The 16,542-nt window shown below is 43.3% G+C and overlaps 1 protein-coding gene and 1 long non-coding RNA gene across 3 annotated transcripts; one reads left to right on the top strand and one right to left on the bottom strand.

Moving 5' to 3' along the window:
• The first annotated feature begins 1,345 nt into the window (after positions 1-1,345).
• Positions 1,346-5,103, top strand: LOC120646169. The gene is made up of 3 exons (XR_005664301.1): positions 1,346-1,387; positions 4,224-4,307; positions 4,774-5,103. It is a non-coding gene; the product is annotated as an uncharacterized LOC120646169 (long non-coding RNA).
• Positions 5,104-8,418: 3,315 nt separating this feature from the next.
• On the bottom strand, positions 8,419-10,319 carry LOC120643962. Of its 2 annotated transcripts, none has more exons than XM_039920481.1 (3): positions 9,787-10,319; positions 9,511-9,666; positions 8,419-8,701 (listed from the first exon to the last, which is right to left on the bottom strand). In XM_039920481.1, exons 1-3 carry the CDS (start codon positions 9,811-9,813, stop codon positions 8,582-8,584), a joined length of 303 nt encoding a protein of 100 aa, XP_039776415.1. In that variant the 5' UTR covers positions 9,814-10,319; the 3' UTR covers positions 8,419-8,581. The 2 variants fall into 2 exon arrangements, 1 of the variants encoding a protein (XP_039776415.1); XR_005663252.1 differs by lacking the exon at positions 8,419-8,701 and adding an exon at positions 9,326-9,345 and having other exon boundaries at positions 9,787-10,318.
• Between the last annotated feature and the right edge of the window lie 6,223 nt (positions 10,320-16,542).

Here is a 16,542-nt window from a genome sequence, read left to right as displayed (position 1 = left end):
GAGGGACAAGGTTGGACCTTGGAGCCCTGTAGTCGGGGAGAGCGACTCTATCCACAAGCCGGAAAGAAAGGTAAACGGTTGTTTGGGAACGACCCGACGGTGTTCCAAATGTGTGTGTTAGGTCTGCCTAGCCAAGTTAACAAATTCGATTCGAATCGTCCGCTTCTCACGGTTTGGGACTGCTTGATCCCTTTGCCACACAGAGTAACAAGAGCAACTTTATTATGATCAATCTTGGCGTTTGCTTAAAGTTCTACCATGGTTGAATAGTAGTTGCATACATAGAATGGTTAATCAACTAGAATCTTGGAAGCTAAAATTTGAAAGTAAGGACCTACTCTTTATTGCTTTTCAGCAAAAGGAAAACCAAAGCCTCACAGAACCCCGCATAGTCTAGTTAGGTGGGCTATGTATACCCGTTGACGGTTAAGTCTTGCTGAGTATTAGAATACTCAGCCTTGCTATTGAAACCCTTTTTCAGGTATGAGTTTTGAGGACCAGGTCGCTAGTTTGTCTTGGCCCTGCTCTTTGCCTCCTGGCTGGTCCGTAGAGTGGGATACGTCTTCGGCCGGCAATGACCCTGACGAGTGATACCATGCTTGGGCTAGCCTGGTATACTTTTGCTATGTGTTGTAGCTGTCGTGTTCTTTTTCTGCTGCTTTTTAAACTCTGAAGTTAAAAGTTATGGCTTGTATAACTGTTTTACAAAGTTTGGTTTTGTAATAAGTACTTTGAAACACGTTGTAATCACTATTTTGCCTGTGTTGTAAAATTGTGGTTGTAATATCTCTGGACTCGCTTTCGTGCGGGGTATGCTTGTTTGATCCGAGAACCAGTGGTTGTATCGGGACGTTACCCGACAGACCAATAATTGTTCCGTTTGAAGTGCGTTTGAGTCGGTGTTGCCTTTATGGTGATGGCCTGCGCACTTGAGCCGGGATAATTCAGGTGGTTCTGCCACAGCAGCGAGATTCAAGGCATCTGGCACCCAAGGCGCAGAGGCGTCGAGTTGCGTGAGGCGGAGGTGTTGAGCGGGGCGCGGAGGCTGCTGCGGCGGCGAGTGGCGTGGCGCAGAGGCGCCTCATCGACATCCTTCAGCGGCCGAGGTGCGTCACAAGCGATGGAGTGCAGTAGACGTGGTCCCACACACACTCGCCTGGGCCCTTGCCGGTTGCCTACAGCAGCATCGAGCGGCGTCTCGGAGGTTGCCAGATACCCGCGTTCACCCCATCCTCGCATTGGGCACTTGCATAGTGGTCGCGGCAGCCTCGAGCTGTGGGGATGCGGCCTGAAAGCATCCCTCCCCTGCACGCCTAGTGCTCCCTCCCTGCACGATCCGATGAGCAGCAGGTTGAAGAGGCATCCTGATCCTACGTGAGGTGCTCCGGTGAGCATCACACTGCATTGTTTTTCTAATTTATGCAATTCCCACTACTACAAAAACGTTGATTTGTCCCGGTTGGGAAACCGTTGTTGTCCCGGTTTCCCAACCGGGAACGCCAGTCCGGGACAAAAGGGGTGCCCTTTTGTCCCGGGTGTGGCAACCGGGACAAAAGAGGACCTTTTGTCCCGGTTGGTGTTACCAACCGGGACAAAAGGTCTCTTTTTTTTCATGTTTTTTTCTCAATTCTTTTTCTATTTCAATTATAATTTTGCATTTCAATTAAACTTATGTATTGGAATTCAGTGTGTATGATCTCCACTAATATATACATATATATAGTTACTTATGTAATATTTGTCCTAGATAGTTTTCATATATAAATTAATTCACTTATATATATATATGTATACACATATCTATACATGTGAATTCCTTTACATATGAAAATGTCTAGGACCAATATTATATAAATATATATATACACATATATATTATTGGAATGCTTATATATATAATACATACATACTACATCATATTTGCATAAGTATATTCGTTCTTAATTACATAGTAGAATTCGTCTTTTGGAAATTTAATACATACATACATACATACTCATAAATAGAAATTTAATACATAGACACACATATATATTTACATAGTTATATTCGTTCTTAATTACATATATACAAGTATATTGTCATATTTGCTGTGATTGTCAATATTAGATATTCCATCATAGTAGAATTCGCCTTTTGGATCGAGGACTTGCTCAACAATAAATCCGGAGAATTGTTCTTGAATCGCCATAATCTTTTCCTCCGGTATGAGTTTATCACGCATCTCCCCGACCTATGGAAAAAGGGGATAATTAATTTATACTAATTAAAATACGAGTTCAAATATTAACAAGTTTTTTACTTACTTCCTCCTCCCAATCTGTCCAGCCCTTTGGAGGACCTACCAGACCATGGATGTTCTCGCATACATAGTATGCGCACAATACAGTGCCTGGTTTCTGCCTCATACACTTTAAGAGAGAAGAAATTATCAGGTATTTACATGAATATATAATAAAACTAATGAATCATGCAACGAATCATCCAAGTGCGTACCGAAAAATCTGTCTTGATCTTCAATTCCTTGTCAAATTTGCCTGGATGATTTTTAGCGAATTCTTTCCAAACCCTGTGCATGATTAGAACAATTATAGTCAAGTAACAAAGTGATTCAAATTATCGGTCATCGACGGAGTAGTGGTAGAATTACTTTTTCATCATGTTAAGAAGATTTTCGTATTGTTCTGGAGGTCTCCTCAATGAGTCCATAACCACGAGTAGGCTCTTCTCGGGAATTATGACAATTAGGACAAAGTGTTCACTGCAAGATTATACGGAGGCAGTTCTTGGTAGTTAAGTTTTAAACAATTCGATTACAGAATAGAAAGAGTTAGACGGAAGGAATCACTCACGCAAAGTTGTAAGGAAACAATATCATTTGCTTGTTGTGATGAACGCTTATGTACTTGAACAAGTTTTGGAATATCTCATCGGAATTGTCACGTAGAAGCCTCCAATTACAAGTAATTGGGTTGATGAAGCTGAGGTGAGAGTATCCCTTTCTTCTGCAAGTATGTATCTCCATTCTACATGATACCGAATAAATCAAGAGATCAGTATGTTGAGATCATGCAAAACAATACGTAAGGAGAGTAAAATACTTACAGAACCCACAAGCCGACCATAGAGATGTCGAGGGCCTCCTGATGGAATAGTTGGTAAATTTCTTCCCTGTTTATCCATATAATGGCCTCCCCCTGTAAAAAATCGTCATCTTTAATCTTTACGCCCTGCATGAAGATGCAATCGTCCATCGCACGCATGTAGTGCTGGTGCAGCTTATACATTTGCGTTGGAAGCACAAACACTACTTCGGGGGGTACAAGAGTTTTGCCGATCTCAAACGTCCATTTGACGACCACATCGGCCTTTGGAATATCTTCTCCCCCTGCAATCTGAGCGGCCGTCAGGTTTGATTCTTTCAAAAATATAACAAAGTCTTGTTCTTGCGTCGTCTGTCCCACTACGAGAGGCTCTATTGATTGTTTCTTTTGGGCTCCGAGCTGTGGAACGTCGGACGACGACGACTTTGATTGTCTCTTCTTTTTCTCAAGTTTTGATAATTGTGCGTTCATAGTCTGAAGGGGGGTCTCTCGGAATGAATTTTCTCTTATTTGCTTCGCACATTCCCTTAAAAAATTTCAAATCTATCGGATTTATCACTTTCTCGGGCTCCGGCTTCGGCTTCAGCTTGAAGTGCTCTTTAACTCTTTCTTGAGTTATCCGATCGTATCCATGTATGCAAAATTTGAATGGAGACATGTTGATCCCATCAAGCTGGTCATTAAGCAATCAACGGCACTGATAAATTCGTAAAAACAGTGGGAGTAGTGCTTAATATCCAACTTCACATGCCTATTTTTGTCTACGATTATTTCCAGCACCACTTATTTTTGTTGGCAATCACTAATAAATGTTGATGCTCAAAATTTAGTTAGGCCAGTGGTATCAGTAATTTTGTTAGGTTTAGTGGTTAGTTCTGTATTTTTTTCTGAGCACTTATGATCTGAACCGAGTAGGTAGTTTAGTAGTTCAGTAATGAAATACTAGACTATCTCACTACATGAGATTGAAATAGAGCTCAGTAACTAAAACTACTGAAACTAAAAAAACTATTGAGCTCAATCATCTCATGAATCATCTAGAGCCAGACACTCAACATAGTTTGAATATGCTAATTACTGAATCATCTGCGCAATATTTGATTGATATATGTGTTCTAGGGTTTCTCGCGGTATGCTGGAAATGGAGACACGTTGATCACATCAAGCTAGTCGTTAAGCAAGCAATGATGCTGACAACATGAGGTAAGAACAGCGGGAGTAATGTTCATTATCCAAAATCACAAGCCATTTTTTGTCAGCGATCACTGAATACATTTTGATGCTCTAAACTGTGCTCCATGTTGGCTAGTTAGGCTAGTAGTTTTTGTTAGGATTTAGTATCAATAATTTTTTAGGTTTCGTAGATAGCCAATATTTTTTTCATTACTGATGGTTGATGATAAAGAACTAAACTCCAATTCTATCAGATATGGGGTCGTCCTACTGCCCTTGCTTACGGTATGTCTCCAGTTCCAGTAATACTTACAAATATCAGTAATCCCTCGACACCCGAGAATTACTTGCACATTTTTCAGTAAATTCTCTATAACCTAGTAATACTTTGTAGTAATTCAGTTACTCTCGGTAAAGCAGTAACCCAGCAATTTAATATCATGTCATTCTTGCTCTATTTTTGTCAATGATCTTTTCAGAGTTTTACTGGTGTCAGGTTTATGTGGGCATGGCACCACTTTCCAACTCTGTCACCTCATGCACACGACACAAGGGGAGAGGGTTCCAAGTGAAGAGAAAGATGCTTCATGTGTTTTTTGAAGACTTTTTGTATTTTTGGAGGCTGCATGAGATAGACAATCTTAACTAATATGTGTACACATGCGTAGTCACCGCCCAACTACATGTATATCTAATCCAGGGAACTTGCTATTCAGTATTATGTACTTTTTTTCAGCGGTTCCTCAGATTATTGATGAATGGTTTCCCCAGTAACACACCATGTACATACTTCATTTCAGTAACAGGGACATCCAGTTATTCAGTATTTCCAGTTATCCATACATCCATGCTCACCGCCAACTAAATGTATATGCTTGAATTTTCGGTAATCTAGAGAATCAGTTATTCAGTATTATGCACTTCTAGTAACTTCTCATGTTTTGGGGGAATCATTTTCTTGTAACAACCATTTACATGCTTCATTTCAGTAATGCACAGTTTCAGTTATTCAGTAATGCATATGCATATGTTCATCCAACAATACCTTTGTATATGTTTATTTGGTAATACATCTAATAATTCTGTACATTCATTTGGGTCCAGTAACATGGTGATACATCAATTCAGTATTTTTTATGTATATGTAGATTCAGTTATTCAATACATGCAGGTCTAGTAATTCTTTTTACAATTATTCAATACATGCAGGCCTAGTAATTCTTTTTACAATTTATCTAGCAAATCAATAGAATTTTTTGTGATCCAGTGATGTTTGTGCACATGTCTTGTATTCAGTATCCAACATTATAGTAATAAATATTCAGTAATCCAGTAATATATGTTGGTCAACACTGTGTAGGATGCGCAAAACATTGGGGTAGAGGACATGGCTTGCACATATGGTGTCAACTGGATTCATCATAGTTGGGTTTTCACCTTGTGCGCTCTCGTACGCTTCCTTATACGTAGTGTAGGGACGTGCTTGTAGTTATGCTGAAGCACAATGTGTGTAAAAAGGGCACGCCTCCATCCCCGGCCTCCTATTCTAAACTTCCGCCTTGTGTTTCCCCTTGAACGAGCAATGTGATTGATACTACCAACATTACATAAAACCTACTGACCAATGCAACCAGTAATCTAGTAATACAAGAGAGCATCAGTAATACATTTTTGTTTAATAAAAAACAACTTGCCGTGATACATCAGTAACTTTAGTATTTTAGTAATTCGAGAAATCATCCATAATTTTACTGAATTTAGTAATTCATGCATACATGAATTCAGTAATTTTAGTACTCCTGTGATTTGATAGATCATCAACACTGATTGCTAGGCTGAATTGACTCATTATAATATCAATTACTGATCTCGATGTTTAAAACTAAATTACTGAACTCAATCACAGCAAAAAGAAAGAAAGAAAAGTTAGAACATGATGAGTAGTAGCTCAATTACTAAGAGAAGATGCCAAGTGCTTCGGTAATTTATTGAACTTTAGCGGAAGGCTCAGTAATTTTTGATTTCCCAATCTAATCCATGGAGAAGAAGCCGAGGGGAACCCTCAACGCCACTGCTACCCGCGTCGCCACTGCCCAGCAGCGGGCCGCAGCGCCTCTGCTCCCCCTGTCGCGCGCCCTTGGTCCTCAGATCGGGGACTGCTAGCTGGCTGCGCTGTTCCTTGCGCCGCCAACCGCTGGTCGCGCTGCTACTATGGGAGCCTCGTCCCGCTGCGCGCTACCACTACCCTCGCCATCCTACGCTCCGCCACACCTTGCCCCTCCGCGCGCCGCCGCCCCTCAGCGCGTCGCCGCTGCTGCCAGCACCAGCCAGCGGGCCGCTGCCGCCTCACACTCCTGCGCGCTGCCGCAGCCACCACCGTCCTGCGCGCCGTCGATTCTGGAAGATCTCGCACTCGCCACTCGCGCCCGCTCCGCGCCGCTCGCGGCTCGTGCTCGTGAACAAAGAAGCTGGACACCCGGGGGGACGGGTCGGAGTGGTGGGGTTATGAGTCTGGTTGGTGTTGGGTTGGTTGGGTGTAGAATCCCATTCTACAACTAGAGTGTAGAATAGCGCTACCGTGTGTGTGTATATATATATATATATATGTATATATATATATAGATACATACATTCACACACACGAATCGCCATATGACATATGGTAAATATTAAAGACAAATATTATATATATATAAATATGTACAGATATATTAGTAGAGTTCATACTTCGCATAGAATTCAAATACAAAAGTATAATTGATATAAAAAAGAAATAAATAGAAAAGAAAAGAGAAAAAAAGACCTTTACAAACAAGAACCATAGGGTGTGCCCACCACGTCGGAGCTGGCAGCCCTTTTCGTCCAGGGTGGGACTAGCGACCTCTTTAGTCCTAAGGGCAGCCGCAATGTGGTAAACAAGTGGTCATTATGCAATAAATGCACCTTTGAGGACTGGCTATATACATTGCACATGTGGTCTTTATAGTAATGATTGCTAAAGTAGTTCATAGCCATATGGACCGGCCATAAGAGAATAGAATATATTAACTTTTGATTTTACTGTGTACAAATGGATATTAAACTGAACCAGTTGGTGTTGGAAATGAGGAGGTTGAGTAAAAACAGAATTTTTTTAACTTGTGGGACTCACCGTATGACCTACCTAGTTATTTGCACATTGTGAAGTAACTTTTAGACTATTGACACCTGGTGTGGCCCCCGCCTTATGGACCATGCGGTCCTCTAACATTGCCCTCGCCCTAACAATAGAGATTTCCCAACCGGAACAAATCAAGAGTTCTGTAGTAGTGGAACGAAAACAAAAAAAATCACTATCTTTGTGATCCTCATTTCTCCATTGCTTTTATCACTTTATTTTTAATAGCGTGTTATGGTTTTCTTCGAATCCATGTGGCAAAAATGCATTGTTGTATACAGGGGACTAGAAAAATGCATATATGCACAGCATTAAAGTGCTTTGATTATCTTGAATAACTATGCATTTATTATTTCCTACAGTTTTCATATCTTGATACGTTGATAACCAAGATACTATGAAAATTGGTACGTTATCCCATACAATTATTCCCTGCATCTTCGGCTACAGGGACCGCAATCAAAATCTGTACAGCTGTCAAACGCCGCATGCTGGGCCGCCACTACCAGAATCTTGAAATTTCGTGAGAGCTGAAAATAGTCACGAAAATAGGTAAAACCGTCATGAAAATAATCTGTGACGTCCAACTCTCACGAAAACCCACTCACAGATCAGGCTTCACGAAAATACCATTCTCGTGAAAGTCAACCGCCAGGATCCATTCTCGTGGAGGCATTTCATGTCAGTGACCTCCACGAAATGAATTCTACCACCTGGCCTCCAAGATTATTTTCATGAGAGCCAGACATCACGAAAAAGCCACCTTGAATATTTTTCCTGTAGGCTAACACCCATAAAAATTCACTTTCGTGACCATGTGAAACCACCACGAAATAAATGCAGGCCGCCACGAAAAATGCTGAGCCAAAGGGCAGATTTCATTTTCATGAGCGTTCATCCCGTCATGAAAATAGTGTCATTTCCATGAGTTAGTTCCACCACAAAAATAATGCCATTTTCATGAGTTCGTGCCACAGGAAGAAATACACACATAAAACATCTGATCTTATTCCAGCACAAATAACCCCACATATCAATTCAGCACAAATCCATCATTCATATAGATATCATTAAAGTAGTGTTGCATAACTTCACTTTGAACCAAAAGAACTTAAAGTAGGCTACAAAACAAGTCCAGCTCCTACAGTTAGTTTAGAACATCATATATACACAAACTACAGAAGAGGCTATTGTACCCTTCCACCTTAACAAGTAACAAGTCCCCATGCAGATTCCACCTTAACAAAAGGAGATCCCTTTTCACTGTCTACAAAAGGAGATAAGAGAACTTGTATTAGTATTATGGAGAATAAAAGAACATAGGATTAACTGGTGTTAGGTGAATTATCAAAGAAGGGTACAAAGCAACCTTTAGGCGAGCTCCAACGGCTCACCGTAAGCCGCCCCCCACGCTACGTAGGGGGGGCTTTGGGGGGAGCGAGCGTTCCAACGGCTCCCCCCACAGCTCCCCCTACGCAGGGGGAGAGATGAATCTCCCCCCACGTATGGGGGAGTTTCAACTCCCACTATATTTCTAATCACACCGTTTCTTCGCGATATTAATCCCGTTTGAGCCCGTAACACGATGATAATGTGTATTATGGCAGTACAAATAGTGTATGATTTTTTTTAAATTCAAAAACGTTAATTAAATAGTTAGTTAATGAGTGATAATATATAGGAGGAATAGATATGGAGGGAATGGTTGGAGAGAAGAAGTTAAAGGGGGAGAAATCTTTTGGAGAGAGATAGTAAAATATAGTAAATAGTATGTTTGGGGGGAGTTGGATGGGGGGAATGGTTGGAGAAAGCCTTAGTATGAAACATTAAGTCTCAAGCTCAGCTTCTACTGCACTTCGACCCTTCAAAGTCAGTTCAGCTATCCTTTTTTCAGCTTCCTGAACAAGACAGCTGAAAACAAACAGGCTCAAAATACAGAACAAGTCGGGTATTATAACCTTCAAAATACAAGCAACTAATCAGGTTCGTTGAGGCAACTGATTATGCAGAATAGCAAAGTAACCATCTTTGCAATAGAGCATTTGAACAAACAGGCTGTGCTTTGTGAAAACAAACCTGAACCATCAAACAAGCCGCCCCTGTAGATCTGGCACCAACGCTCTTTAGGAGCTTTGCTGCAGTGGCCAAGCCGAGCGGCGGCACGCCCTGCGACAGGTGAGCCCGGCCCGGCACCAGCGGCAACGGCTCCGGTACAGATCTACCAGAGCTCAGCTGTAAAAAAAATGGAGAGAGAGAGGGGAAGAAATGAGCAGAGAGACGGAGGAAACTGCAGAGGCAGTTGTGAACCAAAATGACCCGAGAAAAAAGCAGATAGGAGAGATCCCACGGCACCTTCCGGCAGGCTGCCGTCGCCATCATCGCCGGCGCCGCGCCACGGCCGTCCCCGTCCCGTCCTCGCCTCCCCCACCGCCGCACTGCTCGTCCATCACGTACACCACGCTCTCGTCGCACTCCTGCTCCTGCTCCACCAGCCTCGACGACACGCAGATCCCCATCGAGCCTCTCTGCTCCTCGACCTGCTGCTATTACTGCTGCTGCTGCTGAGAAAGAGAGATGGCTTTGGGATTGCAGGCAGGGGAAGGGAGCGCCCCCAGATGAGATGAGCCGCCATAGGAGATGTGAACAGAGGGGGGGAGGAGAAGAAGCTAGGGTTTCAAGATGAGTCGACCAGCAGCCCTTTCATCCCATTACAGCGCGATCCAAACCGTCAGATCGGAGGTGGACGGTCAGAACTGATCGGGCCATGGAAGGCCGTGTGGGCGAGCCAAAAAGAAGCGGCCCAGGTGTAGGTGTTTCAGCCCGTTTAACAAAAAATTAACAGGTATTTTGCTTAAATTGAAATGCAATTAAATTCGTTTCAAAAGGCACAAAATTGCATAAAAAGTATAGTTCAAGTGTCTTCATTAACAAATATACTAGCTCATTGTTGTATCAATTTTTATGCGAAAAAGTAAAGTTATCTATTGATCACTTAGAATCTTGCTAGAGAAGAGAGAGTTGACGTGAACTTGTGATTCGATATGACCACTAAATGAACCAAACCATTAACTTAATTTTATTTTATTGATGAAACTATCTAAATTTCATAATTTTCTGAGAAAATTAAGGTATTATTAAATTTTAGAACCTATAAAGTGACTAAGAAAACAAGAGTGTAAAGTATATAACTAAACATTTAAATATTTCCTTCCCAATTTTCATGTTGTATTGAAATGTATAAATCTAACTCCATATATGTTTCTTTGGAACTTAGGGATAACTTTTACAATTCATCTAGTTCAAAGGTGATGTAATTCAAATAAATTGGTATAAATAAATTACAATACTAAGAAATGTATATTATTGCCTTAAAGGTGTGGTTAAATTATTTGAATGGAAAACATACTTAATCAAGGTTATATTAATTTTTTGAAAAAAAAGATGAAGTAGGATATCACCTTGGATCTTGTTAAAGTGGAGATAGTTGACTTTGAACAAATGCTCTCAAATGAACACCAAAGGAAACAAGTTTTTACCGAAACAAGATTTTCATCATGAAATTTTTTTGGGCAAGTCATAAGGATTTATATTGGTGCTTAGCCAAATTTCATAATTGTTTGAGAGAATTTAGATATTATTAAAATTTAATAACTATTGTGACTTGGAACACTAGAGTGTACATCCAACTATTACATGAGAGTATGTTGTCACCAAATCAACACATATTTCATGAGAGTTGCTGCATCACCTTCATGAAAAATAATCATTTTCATGACGGTCTGTAAATACCTACATGAAAATAGCTTTTCATGAGTGTTAAATAACACCTTCACGAAATCTACATAGATTCTGTGAGAGTTTTTTCAACACCTTCACGAAAACAGTTATTTTCGTGGAGGTCCATAAATACCTTCACAAAAATAGCTTTTCGTGAGAGTTTTTAGACCACCTTCAAGAAAATAAAGTATTTCATGAGAGTTGTTCATTACTCTCATGAAAATGGAGCCCCCCTCATGAAATCTCCGTTTTGTGGTAGTGCGCCGCTGAAGACGTGGAAGTTGACCGGCGCGGCGAGGGCGTAGTTGAACGAGTAGGGCGTGCCGGCGACGACGGGCTGCTTGAGGACGCACATCCCGTAGTCCACCTCCACCTTGTCGGCGTCCAGCGGCTCCGCACTGCCGTCGACGCTGGCGCACGTCACGTGCACCCTCGCCATCGGGCAGGGGCACTCGGAGCGGAACGTCACCTTGTGCTCCGTGTGACGGAACCGCCAAATTAAAACTCTAATTAAGCGTAATGGCTGTCATTTGAACACATCAGGCGCATTAGCTTAACGGCTTAATTTGGCGATCCTTTCTCAACCCACGGCCCGATCGAAACAACACCGGTAGTCCCACACGAAGGTGGGCGCAGATGGTACAAGCACGACTCATTACTTGAAAATACAAGAGTGTTCACGACAAGAAACATTTAGTTTTACAAACCGAGTTCAAATACATAAATAATTTACAAGATTAACACTTACATAGACATGACTGAAGTCGAATACAAAGATCCTACAACTACTCTAGCTTACATCAGTTCTAATCCACCCCGACCGGTCGGACCGGTTCACCCAACCGGTCGAACTAGTCGACCGGTTCACCCAACCGGTCGGACCGGTCGGCACCCCGCTGCCAACTCCACCGGTCAGACCGGTCCCACGGACCGGTCAAACCGGTTTACGCAAAATAGAAAGGCTGCACACTCAGGCCACAAGTGTACAACTCGACAGCGCCCTAACCTAAGGGTCCCGCTCCTCGACCTGCCACCCCTCTGCATCCCGGCGGATGAACTTGACACAACAGGGGCAGAAGTCGACGTCCGGGTATCCTGCAATAATAAATGTGGCAACAAACCCTGAGTATTCTAATACTCAGCAAGGCTTACCCGACTAGTGGGTATAACTTAGCCCACATAACTAGACATGTAAGGCTTTTGGCTGGTGGTTATTTTGCAGAAACCGCGGCTAAAGTAAGTCCTTACTTTCATGATTTTAGCACAGATTGTATATATAATCTAACCATGATCTATCATTAGCATAAACTAACTATAGCAAACATTGTGGAGCAACAGGTATAAAATCAATATAGAGAAACCTTATATTAATCACTTATCATCCCTACTCGCACTACGCTGCCACTCGGTGATCAAGGTGCTCATATCCGAGAGCGACTGACGGCGAATCGATCCGATTTAACCTTGCAAGGTGGACCTAACCAACACAACACGTATTTGCCCCGTCAGACTATTCATGCCAACCATTCCTCTCCCCGCCTCGAACTACAGGAACCAGCCCAACGATATATGGTCAGCCGAGCTCAACGTGAGACCACCAAAAGTAAACATATGCATTCCAATTCTTCGCGACTACTCGACTCGCCCCAGGAGTTGGGTGCGGGTTCCTGTACTTTCGAAGCAAGGCAGTACTCGGCTTACCGGCTTCGACTACCTCCTACTCCAGGTATGCGGTTAGTACAGTTCAAACATGATCAGCAGGGCCAATAACGGCTCGGTCCTTAACCGACACAGACGGGACTAAGACACCCAGGAACCCTGTCCTGCTGCCATACCTATACATCATCATTCCCCGTCCGGTCTCAATTCTCCATTCATTGCGTACCAATTTCACAACTCATGTACTGGAATATGACTATACCCTGTATCTCGCGAGTAACCGGAAATTACTCGACTTCTAAACATCCTATATCTCGCGTGTGGTAAGAGGTCACTCGTCTTCTACCGGGAACTATTCAGCATAACACTTCTATCGTCCTATACATACTAGTATAAACTCGAGGAAATCTAGGGATCATGCAGCTAGGGTTCCAAGAAATTCCTAAACCTAATGCACAAGTAATAGAGACATATATAGGTGTTATAATTAGAAATAATAGGAGTTGCACGGGGCTTGCCTTGCGTCTGCTGCTCAACACTAGGATGAGTTGGGCCTTGGGCCGACTCCCCGCGAACCTCCTCCTGCGGGGCTGGCCCCTGCGGCTCCTGTGGCTCCGCAACCACCTCGTACACGACCTCCTCCGCCGTGGCTACTACACGTGTGCATATGCATATGACATGAGAATGCATGCATGAGTTATAAAAATTATAAGTAACTAATAGCCAAAATAATTTCTAACCAATTGTACCAACTACCCCGACTTTTACCTTCTCAGCCAACACCCCACCGGTCAGACCGGTCCTACTGAACCTACCGTGACACCGGTCAGACCGGTCCCTCTGACCGGTCAGACCGGTCCTACCCAGTGAAAACCTAGGATTCCTTGGCGTGGCGAAGATCGCCCACCAACTCCAAATACCTTCTAGGATCTAGTTCAAGGGTTCATGGGGACGCTTTTGATCAAAGTACACCACCTAAAACCTTCTAGAACAAGACATCGATCCAAACTTCTAATTTACCTTGAATGGCTCCTTCCCTACGAAGAACTTGCAATCCCGCGTCACCCCATGGAGGAGAACATGGAGGAGATGATCCTTGACTCCGATTTGAAGCTCCCCTAGCCTTGGAATGGATTTGGGGTGAGGAATTTAGAAGGGAGGGTTTGGGGAGGAGGGAGCTCGGGAGGGAGAGAGCTGGGTGCTGAGGACATGGGTTCTGGTGTAGGAGTGAGTGAGAGAGAGAGATTTAAATGTTGTGGGGCCCAACCCGACCAACTCGGGCTAGACCGGTCAGACCGGTCGCCCATACCGGTCAGACCGGTCCGGGCTGAACTGGCCCAGGGCTGACAGAAACAAGTTTGGTGCTTCGTCGCGTGGTTTGAAACTAATGACCGGAGATTAATTTAACTAACTAGTGGATTAATACCTGAGTGTTACAATCCTACCCCCTAAAAGAAATCTTGTCCCGAGATTTAATAAATGCACTAAATGGAAAGTTAGGACTTGATGAGTACCTTGATAGGTTTGTAATAGTTCCGGACATTTAGTCCGAACAAATTCCTCCGTCTCCCAAGTTGCTTCCCGCTCGGAGTGATTACTCCATTGCACTTTATAAAAGTTGCTAGTGTGATTTCGAGTGACTCGAGTCTTATTATCGACAATTCTCACCTGGTGCTCGGGATACACAAGATCGGGCTCCAATTGTAACTCATCTATATCCACAATCTTGGTGGGAACACGAAGGCATTTTCTGAGCTGCGAGACATGGAATATATTATGCACTGCGGATAATCGTGCAGGGAGTTCCAGGCGATATGCCACTGGCCCACACCGCTCAAGAATGGGAAAAGACCCAACATAGCAAGGTGCGAGCTTTCCTTTGACCCTGAACCGCCGGACCCCCTTCATTGGAGATACCCGCAAATAGACATGATCCCCCACTTGGAACGAGATAGCTTGTCGCTTTTTGTCCGCATAACTCTTTTGGCGGGATTGAGCCGTTTTCAAATTTTTCTGTATGAGCTGAACTTGCTCTTTAGCTTTATTAACTATATCCGGCCCAAAGAAATTCCTCTCCCCAACTTCCGACCAGTTCAATGGAGTCCTACATCTTCGCCCATATAAGGCCTCAAAGGGAGCCATTTTGATACTCTCCTGATAACTGTTGTTATAGGCGAACTCAGCCAAAGGTAAACAATCATCCCATTTCTGGTTGTATGTGAGCGCACAAGCTCGAAGCATATCTTCAAGAATCTGATTTATTCTCTCCGTCTGTCCGTCGGTTTGGGGATGATAAGCCGAGCTGCGGATGAGTTGAGTACCAAGAGCTCCATGCAACTATTCCCAAAAGCGTGCAACAAACTGTGAGCCCCTGTCAGATATAATGGTCTTAGGAATACCATGAAGACTCACAATCCAGGCAATGTACAACTCGGCATACTGGTGGGATTTATACCCTGTTTTGACTGGAATAAAATGAGCGGATTTTGTGAAGCGATCCACTACAACCCAAATGGAGTCATAACCCTTTGCAGTCTTGGGAAGTCCGACAATAAAATCCATACTAATATCTTCCCATTTTCCTGATGGAATAGTCAGGGGCTGTAGAAGACCAGCTGGCCTCAAGTGGCTCACTTTCACCCTTTTACAAATGTCACACTCAGACACATATTGGGCGACTTCCCGCTTCATTTTTGTCCACCACAACCGCTGTCTGAGGTCCTGATACATTTTGTTGCTGCCAGGATGGATGGAATACCTAGAGAGATGAGCCTCATCTAGAATCTGCTTCCGAAGCCCCAAATCTTTAGGTACCACTAACTGATTCATGAACCATAGAACCCCTTCACTATCTTGATGAAAGCATTGAACCTGAGGATCATTCCCACTGAGCCGTTGTCTGATCTTATCCATGCCCACATCATTTTTCTGAGCAGCAACAATTTGATCACGAAGTGTAGGGGTGATGGTAATGTTAGCCAGTGTTCCCTCAGACACAATAGCCAAGTTCATCTTCTCCATCTCTTGGCACAAGGATTCATGCAGGACTGTAGCGGACACACAGCTACAACTTGCCTTGCAACTTAAGGCATCGGCTACAACGTTAGCCTTGCCCGGGTGATAATGAATCTCCAAATCATAGTCTATGATCAGCTCCAACCACCGTCTCTGGCACAAATTCAGCTCGCTCTGGGTGAAAATATACTTAAGACTCTTGTGGTCTGGGTATATGTGAATGGGATTGCCCAGAAGATAATGGCGCCAAATCTTTAATGCATGACTGCTGCCAGCTCCAGATCATGTGTAGCATAATTCTCTTCGTGCCGTCTGAGGGCTCTGGAGGCATAAGCAATCACTCACTGATCCTGCATAAGGACGCGGCCTAGGCCCGTACCTGATGCATTACAACAAGTATTAATGACCGAATAATATCTGGCGAAAACAAACAGGGATGAGAACGTAGTCGGGACCCGTACCTGATGCATCAGAATACACATCGAAAGGCCGAGTAATATCTGGCTGAGTGAGGACAGGGGCAGACATCAGAAGCTTCCTCAAAGTCCAGAAGGCCTGCTCGCATTTGTCGTCCCAACTAAATCTCACCCCTTTCTTGAGTAACTCAGTCATGGGCCTAGCAATTTTTGAGAACTCAGGTACAAACCGCCGGTAATA

The sequence above is a fragment of the Panicum virgatum genome, chromosome 8K (genome assembly GCF_016808335.1).
Source record: "Panicum virgatum strain AP13 chromosome 8K, P.virgatum_v5, whole genome shotgun sequence".
Taxonomy (NCBI): Eukaryota; Viridiplantae; Streptophyta; class Magnoliopsida; order Poales; family Poaceae; genus Panicum; species Panicum virgatum.
The sequence above is the reverse complement of the archived record's forward strand: the minus strand, read 5'-3'. Positions and strand labels throughout refer to the sequence as shown.

What these genes read in the sequence shown, in the direction of transcription:
- LOC120643962 (XM_039920481.1), bottom strand. Translation starts at nt 9,813, where the DNA reads ATGATGGCGACGGCAGCCTGCCGGAAG. An exon ending in CGACGGCAGCCTGCCGGAAG is followed by an intron (nt 9,667 to 9,786) that starts GTGCCGTGGGAT and finishes TTTTTTTTACAG; the next exon opens with CTGAGCTCTGGTAGATCTGT. An exon ending in CGGCTTGTTTGATGGTTCAG is followed by an intron (nt 8,702 to 9,510) that starts GTTTGTTTTCAC and finishes CTCCTTTTGTAG; the next exon opens with ACAGTGAAAAGGGATCTCCT.